The 24,527-nt window shown below is 42.8% G+C and overlaps 1 protein-coding gene across 5 annotated transcripts in view; it reads right to left on the bottom strand.

Moving 5' to 3' along the window:
- Window positions 1–24,527, bottom strand: part of LOC115157183 (arf-GAP with GTPase, ANK repeat and PH domain-containing protein 3) — a 218,919-nt gene that overhangs the window by 83,005 nt on the left and 111,387 nt on the right. For all 5 annotated transcript variants that reach the window (XM_029705219.1, XM_029705215.1, XM_029705216.1 and 2 more), the window contains exons 4-8: window positions 16,580–16,665; window positions 6,976–7,117; window positions 6,273–6,407; window positions 4,531–4,658; window positions 3,615–3,770 (exon numbers count right to left, since the gene is read on the bottom strand). In XM_029705219.1, the coding sequence (XP_029561079.1) occupies window positions 3,615–3,770; window positions 4,531–4,658; window positions 6,273–6,407; window positions 6,976–7,117; window positions 16,580–16,665 (647 nt within the window). The remainder of the gene's footprint in view (window positions 1–3,614; window positions 3,771–4,530; window positions 4,659–6,272; window positions 6,408–6,975; window positions 7,118–16,579; window positions 16,666–24,527) is intronic.

Below are 24,527 nucleotides of genomic sequence, written 5' to 3'. Positions count from 1 at the left end.
TTACCCAGGATGCAAAGGGGGCACTAGGGTTAAGCAGCAAAAACTATTTTAACGCTCTAGTCCCTAGGCATTACTCCTCCCTATTGGGAATGACAGGCCAGAGGGACAACTCATTTTGGGGTGCAATGCGGTATGATTTTTGATTCACAGAGCTCTTCTAATGCGGAAGGAGTTAGAAAGCCCTTTTTGATGAAGAAAGGTTGGGGACAGTAGCAGAAATCTGCAAATATCGAAAAGAAAAAACATTCCAGACCGTCTTTTTTTTCTTTTTCTTAAGGGTGGACATCCAGTAAAACATACAAAAGTAATGGAAGGAACTAAAAACATGTAAACAAAATGGCTGACAATTATACATGAGAGTTGATGGCTATGCGGTTTAGATGTGACAAAATGGGGGGGGGGGGGGGGGGGAATATGCAAAAAGGTACTCTTCAATTCATCATGACAATGCTTATGAAAATAAAGAAAGAACAAAAATGCCTCAAACCTATTGATGTGGTTACTAAACCATGGAAGCACTTGGAAAGGATTTCTGTGTACTCAGCTGACACCTAGTGGCCATTACTAGTCATGACAGAAGTGGGTTGAGGGTGATGATTATGGCTGGTTAGACTGAACTGACTGGTGATGAAGGTGGTGAAAAGACATGGTGGATAAACCAACATCTTTCTGAGTAAAGCTTTTAGGACCTTTGAGAAATAAAATCACCCTAAAACTATTATCAAAAGCTCCAATAGAGGCAGATTCACCTGTCAATTTGCAATGTACTACAAATGTCCAAATGTTTTCAAGGTAGCCTTGAATGATATTCATATTTGCAATAAAACATTTTTTTTTTAGCTTTTGAGATGACTTCAAAGCCCTTCAGATATCCCAAATACTGATTAGACAAATCAAAATCAAATAAAATGTTATTGGTCACATACACATGGTTCGGAGATGTTATTGCGAGTGTAGCGAAATGCTTATGACATATACTAACCATCTGCATGTGACCAATACAATTTTATTTGATTTGTATAATCAGTACGGGGATATCTGAAGTGCTTTGAAGTAATCCCAAAAGCTAAAAAATGTGGACAGACAGCATGGCATCATCAGATTGTGCACTTGGATACAGAGAAGTTTAAGTGGTCACTGTGGTATTCTACCTTTTCGCTCAGTGACCTTTGACTAGCGATGGAGAAGAGTAATAAATTGTGCTTTATAATGTATCATAGAGCTGTGGTCATATTACTTAAATCTCCAAAGTGAAATATACCATACTGAAATATTTTGGGAAAAGGTGTCTGAATATTCTAACTAGCAAAACTGTGAGTACAAGTGGTTTCATGAATATGACTGCAAAGTTAGCCACAGTGTTGTTTCTAATTGGTTTGGGTGCTTTTGAATGGTCTATCAAGTCAAAATGCCCACAAAACACTTTGAAGAAAAGGAATGTGAAATCAAAAGGGTTGAGAGAGAAACAGACACTATTGTGTTGTATAACCTATTAAAATAACCCATGATGTTAAGGCTTTGTCTCTATCCTGACCACAACTCCCCAACTGAAACAAAAACGGTTAGGGATCACAGTTACCCACTACTATGACTAGAAGAGGTGGCATTGCAGGTTTTATAATACTGTCTTTGCAACTATGTGTGGCCAGAGAGAGATGTTCAGGACTACTGTATTGTGTACGGCGCGTAAATAATTCTGTGTCCTCAAGAGGTCCTCTCAACTGAGATTGATGAAAAAGCAAGGTGAGAAGGTGTAGTCTTAAAGTGAATGCTTGGTAAACAAAACTATTTCGTTTTTTCTCTTGTATTGTAAAAATGGCAATGTCTTCCTTGTTCTTGAAGTGTCATTTGGGATACGGCGAGTCGTCGACCCCCTCCCCCCTCCACCTCTCTTCCGCCCCTCCCTGGCACTCCTGCCCTCCCACTTGCCGCTCCTCAGAAGGTCATGAGCTGAAACTCCCGCTCGGCCTGCCATTCGGGCACCCACACGGGATAGGTGGCGTGCTTGGGCATCTCCATGACGCAGACGGGCAGAGGCTCATTTCTCTGGTGGACAGGGTTAGTCACTACCTAGCAGGGGGAGGGAGAAGACAAGGGGCGCTACTAACTGACACACAGCCTGCTCTGCTGCCCAGAGCCTGGAGCCCAGCGGTGGCTACCACAGTAGCTGGGGTAAGGGGAGATGGGAGAGGTTAGAGAGGGGGGGGATGTGGGAAGGCTGGGGTCAGGGTTGAGCTTGGTTAGAGAAAGGGACAGGGCTGGGGTTAGGGTAGAAGGGAGAGGTAGAGGTAAGGGAAAGGGGAGCTGGGGAAGGGATGAACGTAGATTGGAGCAGGAGGGGGCTGGCTTTAGGGTAGAAGGGAGAGGTAGAAAGGGGAGCTGGGGAACGGATGAACGTAGATTGGAGCAGGAGGGGGCTGGGGTTAGGGTAGAAGGGAGAGGTAGAAAGGGGAGCTGGGGAACGGATGAACGTAGATTGGAGCAGGAGGAGGCTGGGGTTAGGGTAGAAGGGAGAGGTAGAAAGGGGAGCTGGGGAAGGGATGAACGTAGATTGGAGCAGGAGGGGGCTGGGGTTAGGGGAGAAGGGAGAGGTAGAAAGGGGAGCTGGGGAAGGGATGAACGTAGATTGGAGCAGGAGGGGGCTGGGGTTAGGGTAGAAGGGAGAGGTAGAGGTAAAAGAAAAGGAGGCTGTGAAAAGTACAGTGGTTAGTGCAAGGGTCTCAAAGGTAGGGAAGGTTAGAGCTGTGCCACAGGATTGAATAAGGGATATTGGGGTTGGGTTAAAGCTAGAGTAAGGATACAAGTTTAACTAGGGCTATCATAAGTATAGGTAATGGGAGCAGGGCAAGCTGTGGTAAGTACACTGGTAGTGGCCAAAGGTCAAAAGGCTAAAGTCAGAGATGGAATAACTAGGGTAGGGATACCTACAGTAAGGTAGGGGTGGAGGGGGGAGAGAGGGAGAGCATGCATTATCTGACTCTGTACTGACTGAAAGGGTTATGTTCCTGACTTTTAGTTCAGTTTAGTGTGGCCGGGTAAGGGAACTGGCATTGCTGGCTTTAGTGAGGTGTAGCCTTGCCTCACCCCTTCTCACCCCAATAGGGAGTCACTGCAAAGAAAGGATCTAGTAAAAATAAGAGGGGTAGGGAAGGGAGGGAGGCCATAGATTGAGACAGTGGGGCCAGGAAAAGGGTATAAGTGAAAGATGAGTAATTAATGCGCTCATTTACTTCCAATTGGAAAGTAAAGAAAAATGTCACCAACATAAAAAAGGTTTAAAAAAGCTGAGATATTTCTCCACAGTGCTTATAGCTTTGATATTTTCTTTAAAATAAGAAATGAAAAAAAAGAAGCTTTTTTTCATAGTATGGGTTCAAAATACAACCCAAGTTGTAACCAACAACCATATTGTTATTATTTTTTGTCCCCGTTACCCATTTTAGTTGCTTGTATAAAGAGTAAAGCCAGGAAGGCTTTTTGTGCCTGTATTTGAAACAGCCAGAAAGGGTAGCTTTGTCTTTGTCTCCGTCTAGTGGACAGTATGTGTGTGTGCGGTACTGTGCCCTCTAGTAATGTGAGTGGGTGTTGCTCTGCATCAGCTGCCGCATACTTACAGTGAAGATGTTGGAGCGGCGCTTGGACTGCTTGCGGATGGGTGTGGGCGTGTTGGAGGCAGCAATGGTCTCGATACGCATCTCCCTCTGGCTGATGCTGGGAGTGGAGGGCACAGAGGAGGAGTAGTCGCTGAACGCACCCCCGCCGTTCGCCGACTGGAGGAGGGAGGGAAGAGAGACCAAAATGGAAAGAGAAAGAGGGAGAAAAAGACAGAGAGAACAGACTGGTCAGTTAAAGGCAGGATCTGGGAAAGCGGAAACACCATAGATACTGTAGTTTACGTAGGCTCCTGTATGCCCTATGTCTTCAGTAGTGTCCAGCCTATCTATATCTTCAGTAGTGTCCAGCCTATCTATATCTTCAGTAGTGTCCAGCCTATCTATATCTTCAGTAGTGTCCAGCCTATCTATGTCTTCAGTAGTGTCCAGCCTATCTATGTCTTCAGTATTGTCCAGCCTATCTATATCTTCAGTAGTGTCCAGCCTATCTATATCTTCAGTAGTGTCCAGCCTATCTATATCTTCAGTAGTGTCCAGCCTATCTATATCTTCAGTAGTGTCCAGCCTATCTATATCTTCAGTAGTGTCCAGCCTATCTATATCTTCAGTAGTGTCCAGCCTGTCCAGCCTATCTATATCTTCAGTAGTGTCCAGCCTGTCCAGCCTATCTATATCTTCAGTAGTGTCCAGCCTGTCCAGCCTATCTATATCTTCAGTAGTGTAGAGCCCTATGTCTTTCTGCAAGTACCAATTTTCACAGAAGAAGCTCATTGTTTTTTTCTGACCACATAACCTGACCAGGAACAACTCAGGGACCTAGTAATAACCTACAACTAAAACTAGGTCCCTGAGTCAGGTCACGTAACCAGGAATACTCCTGGCCTTAGTTAGAAATATTCAGGATGTATTGCCTCACCTGGTTAATATGCACAGAGGGGATGGATGCGTTGGGGACTGATGAGTGGCTGGGAGAGTTGGGCAGGGACTTGCACGGACCAATAGACAGCTGCTGCTTTTTCCTCAGAGCCACCACCTTCTGGGCAACTGTGTAGGAGAGAATGAGACACAGACAAACAACAGAGAGTTAGGAATCAACAACAACAAGTGGTCAATTGACGACTCTGTTATAAAGTACAATGCCTTTCAGGATAGGTATAACTCAGGATAACTCCACAATGACAACTCTAATATCAACAAGTCTACTACTGATATTAACAACCACTTCAGAACAATTATCTTTAAATCAGGTAATGCGTTACATATGGGGAGATGAAACTTAACTTATACAGTTCTCCAGAGATACAAAGCATCTCCATTTCCAAGGGAATATACTGCTGCAGTATGTTGTTTGGAGAAATGAGCCTGTCTACAGCTCAGGGAGATTTGTGTGATGTTAACCAAATGAGCCTGTCTTCAACCCAGGGAGATCTGTGGTGTGATGTTAACCAAATGAGCCTGTCTTCAACCCAGGGAGATCTGTGGTGTGATGTTAACCAAATGAGCCTGTCTTCAACCCAGGGAGATCTGTGGTGTGATGTTAACCAAATGAGCCTGTCTTCAACCCAGGGAGATCTGTGGTGTGATGTTAACCAAATGAGCCTGTCTTCAACCCAGGGAGATCTGTGGTGTGATGTTAACCAAATGAGCCTGTCATGTGCAGTATAGAGGGACATGATTGGCCATGCATACAGCGTCGCGTTCTCTATAGACACCAGCAGGAGAGAGATCTGTGATTCTGCATGACGTGAATGAGGGCCGAAGTAGAGAGACGAGTTTAAATATGTCCGACAGCTGGGGAGTGTATCGCTCTTGACGGCTAAAGTAGCATGGAGAATGGAGAAGCCGCCCAAAACACTTTCACGTCTTTTAATTACTTAAAAGGAAGTAATTAAAACAGTGCAGAACCAACAAGGCTCCTTGTGTTAACAAACAACAAAAGCGAAAAGTGAATACTGCGTTATGTACACAGTGTACAAAACATTAGGAACTCCTTCCTGATATTGAGTTGCACCCCCTTTTGCCCTCAGAACAGTCTCAATTCATTGGGGTATGGACTCTACAAGGTTAAAAAACTCTACAAAATAAGTTAAAAAAATAAGTTACAAACAACGCAAATAAACAAACAAAAAAACAATTGGTTGTGGGCACGTAAAACATCTGCCTTCCTCTCAGGCGCCATTTTAGCGATTTGCAGCATGGGTAGAATCTTCTCTCTCTGAGAGCTGTATCATTTGTTGACTAAGGTTCTTCTTGGCTATTGGCACTGTTTTGACAGAGTCCCCATTATATATCCCTTACCAATTTCCTTCCAATGTCTTTCCCATTGACATTACATTGCCATTCAGTAGAGTATGAATGGCTAAATCATCTACTAGGGAAGATTGGATACTGGATAGCAATAGAAACACGATGGGTGGATGTTGGCCTCTACAACGGTACACTGAAGACCAGCATTATGTACTCCTGATCGCAGGGATCCACATTTCTGTCCCAGCACTGACACGCCCCATTCAGCTATTAAGTTAATCAAGGGATTGGATATTAGTTGATTCATTGAAATAGTTGCGTTAATGCCATTCCAGGACCAGAAATGAAGTACTCAGTGACATGATGGCCTAGCTACAGTATGTCCCCAGTGCCCAGTAACCCAGCCCTCACCATCCTGGAAGACTCGTTCCACATTGAGGCCATAGGTAGAGCAGGTCTCGTAGTAGGTGGAGCGCTTCAGATCGTTGGACAGCTTCCTCGCCCGCGAGTCATCGATCACTCTGGGGTTGGCAGCACTGATGGCATCTGGGGAGAGACAAAAAGCACCAACAAGACTGTAGTCACTTTGACTAATATACAGTAGGCTTTACATGTCCTTTTTCATTTGAGAAAATGTCATTTGGGGGATTCTGTATATGAAAATTAACACTAAAGTCTCAAGTCTAGCCTAAAACTAAGGCCCAGAGTTGTTCCTGGTCAGGGCATGTAGTCAGGGTCAAAAAACTCCCAGCCCTACTTCAGGTCAGGCGATTTATTGCAGTTGTATGGTAACAACTGGCTTCCGCTAAGCCACAAACTACCACTTTTGTCCCATGTCTAACATTATTTTTGTATTTGTATACTCATTGTGATTGGTCCCTTGAAATTTATAAAAGCCTCATTCTGTTTAACTTCTGTAAAAAGCCAGATGAAGACCAAAAGCCGAAACGCATTGGATAAACTTTTAGCTATAAAGAATATTTTGTATTTAATTTCATTGTCCTTGAAGTATTGCCGAATCTCCTCTCCTTCAGTTGGGGATGAAACAAACAATCCAAACAATATCCATAGCTTAAGGGAATTGCCTGGTTCAATCAAGGTTCAAATTAAATACCTTGCGTCCCAACCAGGACCATGGGGACCTCTGCTGTGTTCCTGTAGCTGGACAGACGCAGGAAATAGTTGTAGACTGTCTGGAAACTGATCTCATCCTCCAGACTGAAGACAAACACCACAGCGTCTACCCATGCTGCAAACTGGAGGGGACACAGAGACCAAACACAAGAATAGGCTTGGGACGATTCAACACATAAAAAAGCACCAACATACAGTTGAAGTCGGAAGTTTACATACACCTTAGCCAAATACATTTTAACTCAGTTTTTCACAATTCCTGACATTTAATCCTAGTAAAAATTCCCTGTTTTAGGTCAGTTAGGATCACCACTTTATTTTAATAATGTGAAATGTCAGAATAATAGTAGAGAGAAGGATTTATTTCAGCTTCTATTTCTTTCATCATATTCCCAGTGGGTCAGAAGTTTACATACACTCAATTAGTATTTGGTAGCATTGCCTTTAAATTGTTGAACTTGGATCAAATGTTTTGGGTGGCCTTCCACAAGCTTCCCACATTAATTTGGGTGAATTTTGGCCCATTCCTCCTGACAGAGCTGGTGTAACTGAGTCAGGTTTGTTGGCCTCTTTGCTCGCACACACTTTTTCAGTTCTGCCCACAAATGTTCTATAGGATTGAGATCAGGGATTTGTGATGGCCACTCCAAAACCTTGACTTTGTTGTCCTTAAGCCATTTTGCCACAACTTTGGAAGTATGCTTGGGGTCATTGTCCATTTGGAAGACCCATTTGCGATCAAGCTTTAACTTCATGACTGATGTCTTGAGATGTTGCTTCAATATATCCACATAATTTTCCTACCTCATGATGCCATCTATTTTGTGAAGTGCACCAGTCCCTCTGCAGCAAAGCACCCCCCACAACATGATGCTGCCACCCCCGTGCCTCACGGTCAGGATGGTGTTCTTTGACTTGCAAGCCTCCCCCTTTTTCCTCCAAACATAACGATGGTCATTATGGCCAAACATGTCTATTTTTGTTTCATCAGACCAGAGGACATTTCTCAAAAAGTACGATCTTTGTCCCCATGTGCAGTTGCAAACCGTAGTCTGGCTTTTTTATGGTGGTTTTGGAGCAGTGCCTTCTTCCTTGCTGAGTGGCCTTTCAGGTTATGTCAATATATGACTCGTTTTACTGTGGATAGAGATACTTTTGTACCTGTTTCCTCCAGCATCTTCACAAGGTCCTTTGCTGTTGTTCTGGGATTGATTTGCACTTTTCGCACCAAAGTACGTCCATCTCTAGGAGACAGAACGCGTCTCCTTCCTGAGCGCTATGGCGGCTGCGTGGTCCCATGGTGTTTATACTTGGGTACTATTGTTTGTAGAGATGAATGTGGTACTTTCAAGCATTTGTAAATTGCTCCCAAGGATGAACCAGACTTGTGGAGGTAAAAAAAAAATAATTATGACGTCTTGGCTGATTTCTTTTGATTTTCCCATGATGTCAAGTAAAGAGGCACTAACTTTGAAGGTAGGACTTGAAATACATCCACAGGTACACCTCCAGTTGACTCAAATGATGTCACTTAGCCTATCAGAAGCTTCTAAAGCCATGACATAATCTTCCGGAATTTTCCAAGCTGTTTAAAGGCACAGTCAACTTAGTGTATGTAAGCTTCTGACCCATGGGAATTGTGATACAGTGAATTATAACTGAAATAATCCGTCTGCAAACAATTGTTGGAAAAATTACTTGTGTCATGCACAAAGTAGATGTCCTAACCGACTTGCCAAAACGATAGTTTGTTTACAAAAAAATGTGTGGAGTGGTTGAAAAACGAGTTTTAATGACTCCAACTTAAGTGTATGTAAACTTCCGACTGTAACTGTAGATACATAAATACATGCATACAGAGAGATAGAGAGAGAGAATATATATATATATATAGTGCATTTTTATTTACATAAGTATTCAGACCCTTTGCTATGAGACTCGAAATTGAGCTCAGGTGCATCCTGTTTCCTTTGATCGTCACTGAGATGTTTCTACAACTTGATTGGAGTCCACCTGTGGTAGATTCAATTGATTGGACAGGATTTGGAAAGGCACACACCTGTCTATATATGGTCCCAGTTGACAGTGCATGTCAGAGCAACAAAAAAAACAAGCCATGAGGTGGAAGGAATTGTCCACAGAGCTCCGAGACAGGATTGTGTCAAGGCACAGATCTGGGGAAGTGTACCAAAAAAGAACACAGTGGCCTCCCCAAGAACACAGTGGCCTCCATCATTATTAAATGGAAGAAGTTTGGAACCACCAAGACTCTTCCTAGAGCTGGCCGCCTGGCCAAACTGAGCAATCGGGGGAGCAATAGGTGACCAAGAACCTAATGGTCACTCTGACAGAGCTCCAGAGTTCCTCTGTAGAGATGGGATAACCTTCCAGAAGAACAACCATCTCTGCAGCACTCCACCAATCAGGCCTTTATGGTAGAGTGGCCACACGGAAGCCACTCCTCAGTAAAAGGCACATGACAGCCCACTTGGAGTTTGCCCCAAGGCACCTAGAGAACTCAGACCATGAGAAACAAGATTCTCTGGTCTGATGAAACCAAGATTCAACTCTTTGTCCTGAATGCCAAGCGTCATGTCTGGAGGAAACCTGTCACCATCCCTACGGTGAAGCATGGTGGTGGCAGCATCATGCTGTGGGGATGTTTTTCAGCAGCAGGAACTGGGAGACTAGTCAGGATCGAGAGAAAGATGATCAGAGTAAAGTACAGAGGGATCCATGATGAAAACCTGCTTCAGAGCGCTCAATAAATCTAGCACTATTGAGATGTTCACATAAGAAATTGATTGTAATTCATTTTTATGGTGAACCATAACTAGCTGAAACAAAATTATATTATGAATCTCCTGATTAGGTTTTTGTATGAATAACCAGTGCAATTTAACGACAACTTAATGAATAAAGTTCACCTTTGTAACAGCCTTGAAATATGCATTACTCTGTTTGACTCAATATTATTAGCATGCAAAGCTTTTCGTATTTTTACGATGGTGGCTTCAGTTCCATATTTGTGCAGAAGAGGGCACTGTAGCAAAAGCCATGTAATGCAGGGCATGTGTTATTGTGTTAACGCCTGTGTCGCCAGTTACAAGGGGGAATATCAATGAAATCTGAAATATAGCTATTACAAACCTGTATCACAGGTTATCGGAAGGTTGAGCCTGCTTTCCCCCCCACCATTACATAAACCTAATCTATATACTCTATCTCTTAGTGCATCACCAGGGAGAGAGGAGAGGAAGAAGTTTCCCTCAGGCAGCAGAATAAGGTCCTCATAATCACAATAGCTTCTGAGAAAGTGGTTAAGGAGGAAACAGAACCATGCCCGAGCGCTAACAGTGTAACAAGCCCTTTCCAACCTCGCCTCTACCTCCTTCCTCCATTCAGGCATTCAGCAGCGTTCACATCTATCGCTCCTGAGCACCAGGGGAATGAATCAGACCTGGGTTCAAATACTATTTTAGTTCATTTAAAATACTGTATCTGTGCTTGATTGAGCTTACCTGTTGCAATGGAGCCAATAGAATAATCACAATAGAGCAACCCCTGCCCACCTGGCACTCCAGACAGGTACCCAGCTAACAATAAATGTTCCCTTCATTAAAAACCTGTTAGGGATAGGGGGCAGTATTTTCACGTTCGGATGAAAAGTGTGCCCAGAGTAAACTGCCTGCTACTCGGGCCCAGAGTCAAATATTTGCATAGTATTAGTAGATTTGGATAGAAAACACTCTGAAGTTTCTAAAACTGTTTGAATGATGTCTGAGTATAACAGAACCCATATGGCAGGCAAAAACCTGTGAAAAATCCAACCAGGAAGTGGGAAATCTGAGGCACGTAGTTTTTCTATCTAATCCCTATCCAAACTACAGTGTCTGTGGCGAACAAAAGGAGGTATTTGGACATAAATATGGAGTTTATCGAACAAAAATAACATTTCTTGTGGAAGTGGGAGTCCTGGGAGTGCATTCCGACGAAGATCAACAAAGGTAAGTGAAGATTTATAATACTATTTCTGTATTATTATTATTATTTTTTTGTAAATGGTAGTACTGATTCACCGGCAGTTTTGGGTGATAAACATTTTCTGAACATCACGTGCCGATGTAAAATGTTGTTTTTGGATATAAATATGAACTTGATAGAACAAAAAATGCATGTATTGTCTAACATAATGTCCTAGGAGTGTCATCTGATGAAGATTGTCAAAGGTTAGTGCATAATATTAGCTGGTTTTCTGCTTTTGGTGACGCCTGTCCTTGCATTGAAAATGGCTGTGTGTAATTTTTTGTCTATGTACTGTCCTAACATAATCTAACTTTATGCTTTCGCCGTAAAGCCTTTTTGAAATCGGACAACGTGGTTGGATTAAGGAGATGTTTATCTATAAAATGGTGTAAAATAGTTGTATGTTTGAGAAATTTGAATTATGACATTTTGTTGTTTTCGAATTTGGCGCTCTGATTTTTCACTGGCTGTTGAATAGTGTGAACCGTGGGTGGGACGCTTGCGTCCCACGTAGCCCATAGAAGTTAACTAACATTTTCATAGGAATGTTCCCGTGATGTGCAAGGAATGTTTCAAAGAGACTTAATGTCAAATAGAATTTACCAGGAACTAGTAACCATTTTCTCAGAATTGAAGATATTCATGTTCTAGACACGTTTCATGGGAATGTTGAAAGAACATTTATGTGTCCAGTTTTCTGAGTTTTAGGAGAATATTCCATCAACGTCCCACCAAACATACACAGAACATAATTGCCATGTTCTCAGAATATAAGCTATTAATGTTCAAGACACATTTCATGGGAACGTTGCAGGAACATTTCTGTGCATTGTCTGGATGTCGCCCGATAGTCCCAAAGAAACGTTATACAAAAAAAAGTACATTAGACATCCTGCCTTGTTACTGTTGCCAAGCCAATCAAGGCCCTGATTAGTGAACCACTGATCCATTCATAACTCTGTCAGTTGGCAAGGTTAAGGACACTCACACACACTGCTTTTAACAGTGTCCTCAACTTACATATTTGACACACTTTGACGTATACTGAACAAAAATATAAACGCAACATGTAAAGTGTTGGTCCCATGTTTCATGAGCTGAAATAAAAAATCCCAGAAATTTTCCATACGCACAAAAAGCTTATTTCTCTCACTATTGTGTCCAAATTTCTTTACATCCCTGTTAGTGAACATTTCTCCTTTGCCAAGATAATCCATCCACCTGACAGGTGTGGCATATCAAGATGCTGATTAAACAGCATGATCAATACACAGGTGCACCTTGTGCTGGGCACAATAAAAGGCCACTCTAAAATGTGCAGTTGTGTCACACAACACAATGCCAAAGATGTCTCAAGTTTTGAGGGAGCGGGCAATTGGCATGCTGACTGCAGGAATGTCCAATAAAGCTGTTGCCAGAGAATGTAATGTTCATGTATCTACCATATGCCACCTACAATGCCTCACAACCACAGACCACGTGTAGCCCAACCAGCTTAGGACTTCCACATCCAGCTTCTTCGCCTGCAGGGTCGTCTGGGGGCAGAGGGTGCTGAGGAGTATATCTGTCTGTAAAAAAGCCCTTTTGTGGGGAAAAACTCATTCTGATTGACTCACCCATGGATGCACCCAATCATGTGAAATCCATAGAATAGGGCATCATTTATTTATTTAAATTGACTGATTTCCTTCTATGAACTGTAACTCAGTAAAATCGCTGAAATTGTTGCATGTTGCACTCATATTTTTGTTCAGTGTAGATGGTTAAATTGTGCATTTTCATTTATACAGTAATTATTATTCAACATGTCCTCACTTGGGATTGAAATGGAACCATATCTGTGTCAGGTATCGGTTAATCTGACTATTCTTATCATTGATTTGATTGACTTATTTCAGCAATTTAAGTGCTTTCTGTATAGTTGTCTAATGTTGGTGGGGCTTGTAAACCCGTTTTAATGATACTCATTAATACTTTTTTCCATGAGTGTACTTTTAACAGAGCTGAGATGAACTTCAAAGTGCATTCACCCTATTGCTTACCTATCAAGTTGTTTCATCTACATAAGTGCCCAGGGGCGCAACATTGGTTTTCGAATTGGGGGAACATAACAATTTTTTATATTTTTTTATTTATCCAGTCGAATAAACACTCCAAAGAGCCTACTCGACCACTCGGAGGCGTCCGCATGGTCTTAAAGCACACCGTTGCCTTGTTATGTATCACATTCCAATTATAAAACTGAAGGGGACAAAAATGCATTTTCAGAATGTGGGTCCCCAGTGAATGTTGCGCCCCTGTAGATGCCGATAGAAGATGGATTAGGGTTTCTTCTGGACAGGGCCTAACTATACTGGCCTAATAAGCACATGCCCTAGAGGTATCCCTTATTAGGACAGTGGTTAGAGTGTTTGAAATTGGTGCTGGTGGCCTGGGTTCAAAACCCGCTAGGGGAGTCACCCTACTTTCACATTCATAGCAATATACAGTATGTTAATGTCATTATTTGTCAACAGTTACAACACACCTACCTGATCTAATTAAAATGAGTTTGTCAGTGACGTGGTGTAGATTCAAAAAAGAAAATAACGTTCTCTTTGTGATGCTCAGCTATATGGAAGTAGCCCTTTACACTCGTATCCGTCTACGGGTTGAAAATAGCGGATTTGGGCACTGATAAACGGCTAAATTGGAACGCAGTGGCTGTACAGTAACATGCTCTGCACTTCACTACGCTGTATGGGTTTTGACTGACAGACGTTCTGAACTTCAGCACCTCGCACGACAAGAAGTTGCCCCCATTCCTCCTGCTAACTGAGCAACTTTTGAGAATTCTGCGTTGTCTGAGTGAAAGAAATTGTAGAAATGAAGAGGAATCTATGTATTTTGAAAGATAAGACGAATTAGTACAATTTATGGCAAGTAATAATGCAGGCACTTTGTTTGTGTGTGTCTGAAAGTTGCTGTTTGTTTATGTTTGTAACTGGTTTGGAGAAAAAAACTGAAATGAAGAAAAAAATATTATACAAAAATGAAAGATGAGACGTTGAGGATTATAATAAATACCGCTTTGATGTACACACACACTCACTATTTACGCTGCTGCTACTCTGTTTATCATACAATGAGTGTACAAATCATTCCATGACAGACTGACCAGGTGAATGCTATGGTCTCTTATTGATGTCAATTGCTAAATCCACTTCAATCAGTGTCGATGAAAGGGGAGGAGACAGGTTAAAGAATGATTTTTAAGCCTTGAGACAGATTGTGTATATGTGCCATTCAGAGTGTGAATGGGCAAGACAAAAGATTTAAGTGCCTTTGAACGGGGTATGGTAGTAGGTGCCAGGCACACCAGTTTGAGTGTGTCAAGAACTGCAACACTGCTGGGTTTTTCTTCACGCTCAAGATGTATCAAGAATGGTCCACCACCCAAATGACATCCAGCCAACTTGACACAACTGTGGGAAGCATTGGAGTCAACAGGGGCCAGAATCCCTGTGGAACGCTTGACACCTTGTAGTCCATGCCCAGATTAATTGAGGCTGCAACTCAATATTAGGAAGCTGTTCCTAATGTTTTGTACACTTAGCGTATATCCTTATGCTAGTCACCTTACCCCTATACATATCTATTTTGATCGCTCCAGTTTCCCTGCACATTGTAAATATGGTATTCTTATTTCTGTTTCTCAAGTGTTTTTGATCTACCTAATGTTATTTTTAGTGCTACAGTGATACTGATTACTGCCCGTGGCGACCCGTCATTCAGGGCAGGTGGGGCAGAGCCCATGGGGGGGGGGGAGACTTGCCTGTTTTGCTTGTTATTTGGGGATTAATACGTGTCACATATCTGTTTGCAAACAATGTAAAAACAATAAATAATTGAGTTAATAAAGCCGCATACATGGTCTCTTTGTTGCTTTCTTGAGTAAGGCAGCTCCAAAATGCAGGTGTTTCAGCCCAGCTCATTGTTATGCTGTGATTGGCTCAGTGTTCTGTGACTCATGGGGACACTAAGTCACCTCCAAGTCTTATGGGTAGAGCTCAATAATTTTTGCCCCTTGGGTGCTGCATCGATTTACATTAGAAGTGTCCATCCAAGAAGGTTCAAGGTCATTGGCCACAGAATGACATCAAATCACGTTATATCTGCAGTAGCTTTGATTGGACTTTCAAAATCGTAGCTAGCAAGCTAGCAGTCATCATCATGAATTATGTCGACAAGCTACTGGCAAATCCTTTTCAATCCTTGTCATATGAAGAGATATTAGAGATAAAACGTCTCAATGCTCATCGGCCATTGGACATAAACATTACACATCAAGTCGGAAATCGCAAATTCAACAATGAGTGGTTTGGAAGGAAGCAGTGGCTAACTGCAAGTATCTCAAAGCAATCACCATTTGCTTCCCCTGCCTGTTATTCAGTGGAGATTACAACAACTTTCTCTCTTCCTAGAATTGTTAGCTGGGTAAACCATAAAAACACTAAAAACTCCATAACACTAAACGTATTTTGGAAGATGAATAGTATTTGAACCCAGGTCTAGAATGGATGGGGAGATCTAGCGTTCAGTTGAGAGTCAAAGCTTCAGCTGAGCCTCCAGTGAATGAGAATGTAATGAAGACCTTTAATTATGCTGCACTAATTACACCCAGCTAGGAATGGAGCTACAGCCATTTTCATTCCCATCTCTGAGACAACATTAGCATAATCATAGCATAACTCTACCCAGGAGCCAGGCCAGGCCAGGCAGGTATCAATCACTGTTTTATCAACACAAATCCCCAATGGAGGGGTTGGAGCACCAGGATACTTTCACTCCAAGGGCTCTCCAGAGAGATTCCCAAAAAATTGAAAATGAGGCCCTCTCCAGAGAGACATGAAATGGCTCAGCCAAGAGCGACACCACACCATGTTCCCCATATCAATGAATGAGTACGTGGCATTAGAGACACATTTATGAAATGGAGGAGGCAGAGATATGGGCTCCTGTTCCCTCCAGTCCATATCAATAAGAGCGTGAGTTCATGGACGTTTTGCTCTGAGTTAAGGTGCTTTTGCCTTTGTAATCCAGTCGAGTTATTGCAGTATTGACCAAGTTAGTTTGCTGTTTTTCAACCAAGTATTTTTGTCAATTATTGTTCATCATCTGTATATTTGATGCAAATACTCCCTCTGGATCTAGTCTTCCCTCCATCACATGCACTGTAAATAAATACCAGCTATTTTCCTCTCTGACCTAATGACTCCATCTCAACTGTTGCTGCTCCACACCAACTAGGCTGCTGGGTGCTCTATATTAACAAGAGTGTATGTCTGTCTTGTCTTTTCACTATAAACTGGCTTTTAGCTAGGTTTAGTTCTTGGTAAGTGCTTTGGGCAGAATGACTTGACAAAAAGCACTGTGCAGCACTGAAACAAACCCGCAACAGAGTAGTGTTTATTCGTTACTGTCTGGTTATCATTATCTTGCAGACTTTAAGTGGTGTTAATTGGCTGTGCTGAGGGATGCAGACAGGTAGGATTATAAAGCAAGCAGAGTGTACGTACCTGCAGCTCCGGGGGGCCTCCCTCATCTCTGATCAGCAGCAGGTAGCTCTGTCCATCAACCACCATCTCCTTCTTGAACCGACCACCTGAAAAAGAGGAGAGACATGTTACAGTGAGTTTATAGTGTGGTGCCTGATCAGGAAAAAACTTAGAGATCATCATTGTTAATACAGCCAATGTGAACCAATTTACCGCTTTACCCTGCCTATCAAAGGGCTTGGCAAAGTGATGGAAGAGGGCATAAACTCAGGCCTAAAAAGATGTAAAGCACTGACATGATATTCTATCTACTACTTGTCAATGAAAACGTGTTTGGTTAAGCTACAGCTAAATCCCCAAAATTCAACATTAAAACCAATATTTTTCACCAACACACACCAGTAGGCCAAGGCATGAGTCAGACTTTCCCATTTTCATACATCACATTTACATATAGATGATATTCCATTCTGATAAAGTTTTGATGAAAGTTTGGAGACATCCATCCGGCTTGTGATAGGCTGCAGTTCCATTTGACCTCGCTGTCTCAATGAGAAATCAGAAACTTCAGGAGAAAACAGGGTCTTTATGAAGTCAATTACCAGGGAGGGAAATGGCCATTTAGCATATCTAATCCACACACAACTGCTGAGAGATCCAGCTCCACTACACTATCATGCACCCCAATGCACACACAACCCCTAAGAGATCCTGTTCCACTACACTATCCTGCCCCCCCCCCCCCCCCCCAAATTCACTTCACAATCACCAGCTAGCCTGGAGATCAGTTTCCATCACTTGCAAAACTACACAAGCTATAAGTTAGCGTGCTAAAGTATTAACAGTCATAGATTCAGATTCTGTAAGGAAGTGATAAGGCATGGAGAATGGATGAAGCCTGGAGCCTGCGATAAAGAAGGAAGGAGGGGATGGAACATAAAAGGAAAAAAAAGAGAGAAGTCTTAATCTAAAATTGCTGTAGTTCATGACCACAGGATAGTGGAGACTAGTAAAGCTATACAGTAGAATAGAAACAACTACAGTGAGCCTGGACTTTTCCCCGTCATCTCTTTGAATGCATGTTCGTATTCTTTGCCATGGGCAAGGTTGGCTACAGATAAAATACAAACCGATGGGAATACCTCATACTAAATTAGATTTTGCATATCATTGGAATGGTTTGAGATCTGGTGGAGATTAAAAATATTCAAATGAGAGTTGGGGAGCTAGGCAAGAAACTCGTCCCAGGAAAATAAAACATTGGTTTTCGAATGCAGAACATCTGCTTCAAGCTATCTCAAACAATATTGAATAATTTACGACTCCATGAAAGGTGTAAGAGTGGGCATAATAAAGTACACTATATATACAAAAGTATGTGGACACCCCTACAAATGATTGGATTTGGCTATTTCAGCCACACCTGTTGCTGACAGATGTACACAGCCATGCAATCGAGCACACAGCCATGCAATCTCCATAGACAAACATTGCCAGTAGAATGGCCTTACTGAAGAGCTCAGTGACTTTCAACGTGGCACCAACAAGTCCAACAAGCAAGTTCGTCAAACTTCTGCCCTGCTAGAGCTGCCCCGGTCAACTGTAAGTGCTGTTATTGTGAAGTGGAAACATCTAGGAGCAACAACGGCTCAGCCGCAAAGTGGTAGGCCACACAAGCTCACAGAACGAGCCTGCCAAGTGCTGAAGCGCGTAAAAATAATCTGTTATCGGATGCAACACTCACTACCGAGTTCCATACTGCCTCTGGAAGCAACGTCAGCACAAGAACTGTTCGTCGGGAGCTTCCTGAAATGGGTTTCCATGGCTGAGCAGCCGCACAGCCTAAGATCACCCTGCGCAATACCAAGCGTCGGCTGGAGTGGTGTAAAGCTCGCCGACATTGGACTCTGGAGCAGTGGAAACGCGTTCTCTGGAGTGATGAATCACGCTTCACTATCTGGCAGTCCAACGGATTAATCTGGGTTTGACGGATGCCAGGAGAACGCTACCTGCCCAAATGCCTAGTGCCAACTGTAAAGTTTGGTGGAGCAGGAATAATGGTCTGGGGCTGTTTTTCAGAGTTCGGGCTAGGCCCCTTAGTTCCAGTGAAGGGAAATCTTAATGCTACAGCATACACTGACATTGTAAACAATTCTGTGCTTCCAACTTTGTGACAACAGCTTGGGGAAGGCCCTTTCCTGTTTCAGCATGACAATGCCCCCATGCACAAAGCGAGGTCTATAGAGAAATGGTTTGTCGAGATCGGTGTGGAAGAACTTGACTGGCCTGCACAGAGCCCTGACCTCAACCCCATCGAACACCTTTGGAATGAATTGGAATGTTGACTGTGAGCCAGGCCTATTCGCCCAAAATCAATGCCTGACCTCACTAATTCTCATGGCTGAAATGTAGCAAGTCCCCGCAGAATGTTCCAACATCTAGTGAAAAGCCTTCCCAGAAGTGTGGAGACTATTATAGCAGCAAATGGGGGACCAATTCCAAATTTATGCCCATGATTTTGGAATGAGATGTTCGACAAGCAGGGGATTTGATTTGAACGTACTTTTTCTTGCCACTGTACACTACATGACCAAAAGTATGTGAACCCTTTGGAATGATCTGGATTTCTGCATAAATTGGTCATAAAATTAGATCTGATCTTAATCTAAGTCACAACAACAGACAAATCACAGTCTGCTTAAACTAATAACACACAAATTATTGTATTTTTCTTGTCTATATTGAATACATCACTTAAACATTCACAGTGTAGGTTGAAAAAAGTATGTGAACCCCTAGGCTAATGACTTCTCCAGAAGCTAATTGGAGTCAGGAGTCAGCTAACCTGGAGTACAATCATTGAGACCAGATTGGAGATGTTGGTTAGAGCTGCCCTGCCCTATACATTTTTGTTGTTGTTGAGTTTGCTATTCATAAGAAGTATTGCCTGATGTGAGCCATGCCTCGAACAAAAGAGATCTCAGAAGACCCAAGATTAAGAATTCTTGACTTGCATAAAGCTGGAAAGGGTTACAAAAGCATCTCTAAAAGTCTTGATGTTAATCAGTCCACGGTAAGATAAATTGTCTATAAATGGAGAAAGTTCAGCACTGTTGCTAGTGTAACCGATGTGAAATGGCTAGTTAGTTAGCGGTGGTGCGCGCTAATAGCATTTCAATCAGTGATGTCACTCGCTCTGAGACTTGAAGGGCCGCGGCTTTGCAAGGGCCGCGGCGTTGCAAGGGCCGTGGCTTTTGTGGCGCGATGGGTAACGATGCTTCGTGGGGTGTCAGTTGTTGATGTGTGCAAGGGTCCCTGGTTCGAGCCCAGGTTGGGGCGAAGAGAGGGACGGAACCTACACTGTTACATTGATGCTGTTGACCCGGATCATTGGTTGCTGCGGAAAAGGAGGAGGTCAAAGGGGGGGTGAGTGTAACCGATGTGAAATGGCTAGTTAGTTAGCGGTGGTGCGCGCTAATAGCATTTCAATCAGTGACGTCACTCGCTCTGAGACTTGAAGTAGGGTTTCCCCTTGCGTTGCAAGGGCCGCGGCTTTTGTGGCGCGATGGGTAACGATGCTTCGTGGGGTGTCAGTTGTTGATGTGTGCAAGGGTCCCTGGTTCAAGCCCAGGTTGGGGCGAAGAGAGGGACGGAACCTACACTGTTACACTACTGTCCCTAGGAGTGGCCATCCTGCAAAGACGACTTTAAGAGCACAGCGCAGAATGCTCAATGAGGTTAAGAAGAATCCTAGAGTGTCAGCTAAAGACTTACAGAAATCTCTGGAACATGCTAACATCTCTGTTGACGAGTCTACGTTACGTAAAACACTAAACAAGAATGTTGTTCATGCAAGGACACCACGGAAGAAGCCACTGCTGTCAAAAAAAATTGCTGCACGTCTAAAGTTTGCAAAAGAGCATCTGGATATTCCACAGCACTACTGGAAAAATATTCTGTGGAGAGATGAAACTAAAGTTGGGTTGTTTGGAAGGAACAAGGAACAACACAACTCTATGTGTGGAGAAAAAAAGTTACAGCATACCAACATCAAAACCGCATCCCAACTGTAAAGTATGGTGAAGGGAACATCATGGTTTGGAGCTGCTTTGCTGACTCGGGGCCTGGACAGCTTGCTATCGTCGACAGAAAAATGAATTCCCAAGTTCATCAAGACATTTTGCAGGAAAATGTAAGGCTATCTGTCTGCCAATTGAAGCTCAACAGAAGTTGGGTGATGCAACAGGACAATGACCCAAAACACAGAAGTAAATCAAGAACAGAATGGTTTCAACAGAAGAAAATATGCCTTCTGGAGTGGCCCAGTCAGAGTCCCGACCTCAATCCGATTGAGATGCTGTGGCATGACCTCAAGAGAGCGGTTCACACCAGACATCCCAAGAATATTGCTGAACTGAAACAGTTTTGTAAAGAGGAAAGGTCCAATATTCCTCCTTACTACAGAAGGAGGAAAATCGTTTGGTTGAGGTTATTGCTGCCAAAGGAGGGTCAACCAGTTACTAAATCCTTTTCCCACCCTGCACTGTGAATGTTTACACAGTGTGTTCAATAAAGACATGAAAACTTAGAATTGTTTGTGTGTTATTAGTTTAAGCATACTGTGTTTGTCTATTGTTGTGACTTAGATGAAGATCAGATCAAATGGTATGACCAATTTATATAGAAGTCCAGGTAATTCCAAAGGGTTCACATACTTCTTCTTGCCACTGTAATTCAAAAAGAAATATGCTGAGAGTGACAAAGTACAGACATAAAACCGGTATGAAATATCTATTGCCGCGGCAACACCAGCTATTTCATAATAAGCCGTGTTATCTGTTACAGACGTATGTAATAAGATGGAGAGAATTAAGTTCATAACAGTTTTAGAACTGAATTAGAATTTTCCAAATGACAAGATCCCACCTCTGCAAAAGAGCAAGTGAGGTCACAGTGACTGGCTCTGCCTGCAGTCTTCAAGGACTAGGTAGGCAGTGTTCTAGCTAGGGCCAACATGCAATACAGATCCACTTGAGACACACTTGCTCCCTGTTAAGTCCACTTTAGCCCACTTGGTGAAGGGGGATTCTCCCAGACATCAGTTTGGTTGTGTAATAGTCAGAGAGAGAGAGAGAGAGAGAGACTCACAGAAGCCAAGCCAGCTTTCCTCTGCTGGAGCAGTGCCGGCGCCAGAACAAATCAGTTGGACGGACTTTTGATTTCCATAGGAGGGGCATATTTTTTCAGGGGACCTCCTTTAATGGGTTTCATGTTAAAGACATCTAATTTAACTGTAAAGATGTATTACCTTTTAACGTGGCATGAACACAACCAGTCATTATGTTTTTATCCGATTGTAAAAACAAATTATTTCAAAATGTAGATTACCGGGCCTCCCGAGTGGTGCAGTGGTCTAAGGCACTGCATCGCAGTTTGAGAGGTATAACTATAGAACCAGGTTCGATCCCAGGCTGTGTCGCAGCCGGCCGCCACGGGTAGACCCATGAGGCGGCACACAATTGGCCCAGCGTCATCCGAGTTAGGGAAGGGTTTGGCCGGCCGGGATGTCCTTGTCCAATCGCGCTCTAGCAACTGCTTGTGGCGGGCCGGGTGCATGCACGCTGACTTCAGTCGCCAGTTGTATGGTGTTTCCTCCGACACATTGTTGTGGCTGGCTTCCGGGTTATACGAGCAGTGCTGTTTGGCAGGGTCGTGTTTCGGAGGACGCAAGTCTCTCGACCTTCGCCTCTCCCGAGTCCGTACGGGAGTTGCAGCGATGGGACAAGACCATAATTGTATATCACGAAATTAGGGAGAAAAAAGGGGCAAAAAAAAGTCAACAAAGTAAATAATAAAAAGTAGGTTACCTTCGCACGTTCATCCATAATAATTCCAGTTTCCAGACAGTGCACTCGCCAACTTTCCTTCAATTTGCAAGCGGCTGAAACTGTCACCCGAGAAAGCATCTTACTATATTAAGTTTCAACTTTTAATGTCATGTGCACAAGTATAGTGAAATGCCTTTCTTGCAATCTCTAAACCAGGGATCATCAACTAGATTCAGCCACAAGCTGATTTTCTTCTTTAGCGGATGGCCAGGGGGCCAAATGTAATAAAAAATCATTTGAAGACTGCAAATTGACCGCAAGAAGCCCAAAAAGATAATGTTTGACTACAACAATCATTTCAAACCTTGCTTACATTTTTTACATCGTGTCTCTCCATTACACGTGGAAATACTTGGGAACAGATTTCTTAAATTAAGGAGTTGATTTCATGGTGGCTTATACAGTCTTATGTCCAACAATGAAAATTCCACACAGGCCGCCAGTTGGGGAACACCGCTCTAAACCCAATAATGCAGTAATCAATAACAATGTAATACTGAAATAACATAAGGTGGAACAAAAGAAACAATAAATAAAAATAAGATGTAGCCCATGTATCTGATGCTGTTTGGCCAAAAAGAGTTTGACATGAGACAGAGGGGCGCTGTTTCACTCCTTCTGAGTCTTCATCAGAGATTGATGCATCTTTCTGTCGGTGCGCGTCTCGGTCGAATAAATTATCAATATTTAAACATCTTATTTGGACAGGCAACGAGTTAAGGTAGCGCGGGCCAGGCCCCCAGAGGCCTGCCCATAAGGCCGGCTCTGCACTGAAGTAACAGAGCTCTGAAATTGGAGCGCTGCTTGGACCGAGCATTAATATCTGAGTCTCTATATGTCAGGAAATCTACATTTAGAGGAAATGTCAGAAAAGTGATACCCATAGTAATACCCAGTATAGTATAGTCATATCTTGTGAAAAAATGATGGTCTCTGGACCAAAGGGCCAGACTTCAGAGGAAAATGTGTAATAATTCTAGAGGGGGTAAATGGAATAGGTTGGTTGCACATGAAATGATAAGAAGCCCTTGAAAATTGTAAAATGAGAGTGTTATGCCAAATAACATCTTCTGTTGTCATGGTATGAAATGGATGTGCATTCAAGTATAGGCCTACATTTAGACTACATAACATCACCATCATCCTGGCTGTGTCTCTGTTCACAGCCAAGCATAGACAAAAACATATCCTGAGGTCAGAGGAGAATCCATCTGTACTGTGGAACGTCTGTTGAATCTCAGTGCCGAAAGAAATAAGCTAACCTAATTGTAGAGCGATAACGAGAGACACTCAATCTGTATTAGGGTAGGAAAGCAATAATGTATAATGATTTTGGCTGGATGTGGCTAATGAATAGAGTGGTTATAGTCTTTCTATCAACCTGTTGTCCAGCTTATATACATACAGATGAGTCTAACACACACACACACACACACACACACACACACACACACACACACACACACACACACACACACACACACACACACACACACACACACACACACACACACACACAGGTTTTGAGATGGGAGCTGTATTTTTGGCTTGGTTAACAGGCAGTAAACATATTCAGCTCTAGAATGGAATGCGGAGGCTCAGAGAACTTGACACAGAGCCACAATTCCAACAGAGCCTGTTCCACTGTTGCCATGGCAACACCTCTCTCCCTCCCCATCCCTGATACTATATTTTAACAGATATCACAGCAACTAGCAACATCGTAGAACAAAAACTTAAGAGTAGAGCTGAATGGTATGGGCCAAACACAAAACACTACTCTCCTTAGAAGCGAGGTAGTCTACAGAGTAGCTATAGTTTCTATCTGGGCTAAGCAACGTTCTAGGAATGAGACTAAAAGGAAACCCTTTGCCACCTGTTAATGATGGGAGATGAAGAGGTATGCTGTATCACAGAAATAATGCAGTGATCTGTATAAAATGCAATAAGAAGAAACAACATGTTTCCTTAATTAACCAAAATCACCATTCAGCTTTTAGCTTTCCAGCATTTTTGTCATTGATTTCTCTAGGCCTAATTAAGCAGTAAGGATTGTTTCTTTCCCTTGGTGAAGCAGCATC

The sequence above is a fragment of the Salmo trutta genome, chromosome 21 (genome assembly GCF_901001165.1).
Source record: "Salmo trutta chromosome 21, fSalTru1.1, whole genome shotgun sequence".
In the NCBI taxonomy this organism is placed as follows: domain Eukaryota; kingdom Metazoa; phylum Chordata; class Actinopteri; order Salmoniformes; family Salmonidae; genus Salmo; species Salmo trutta.
Note: the sequence above shows the minus strand (reverse complement) of the source record. Positions and strands in the feature narration are given on the sequence as shown.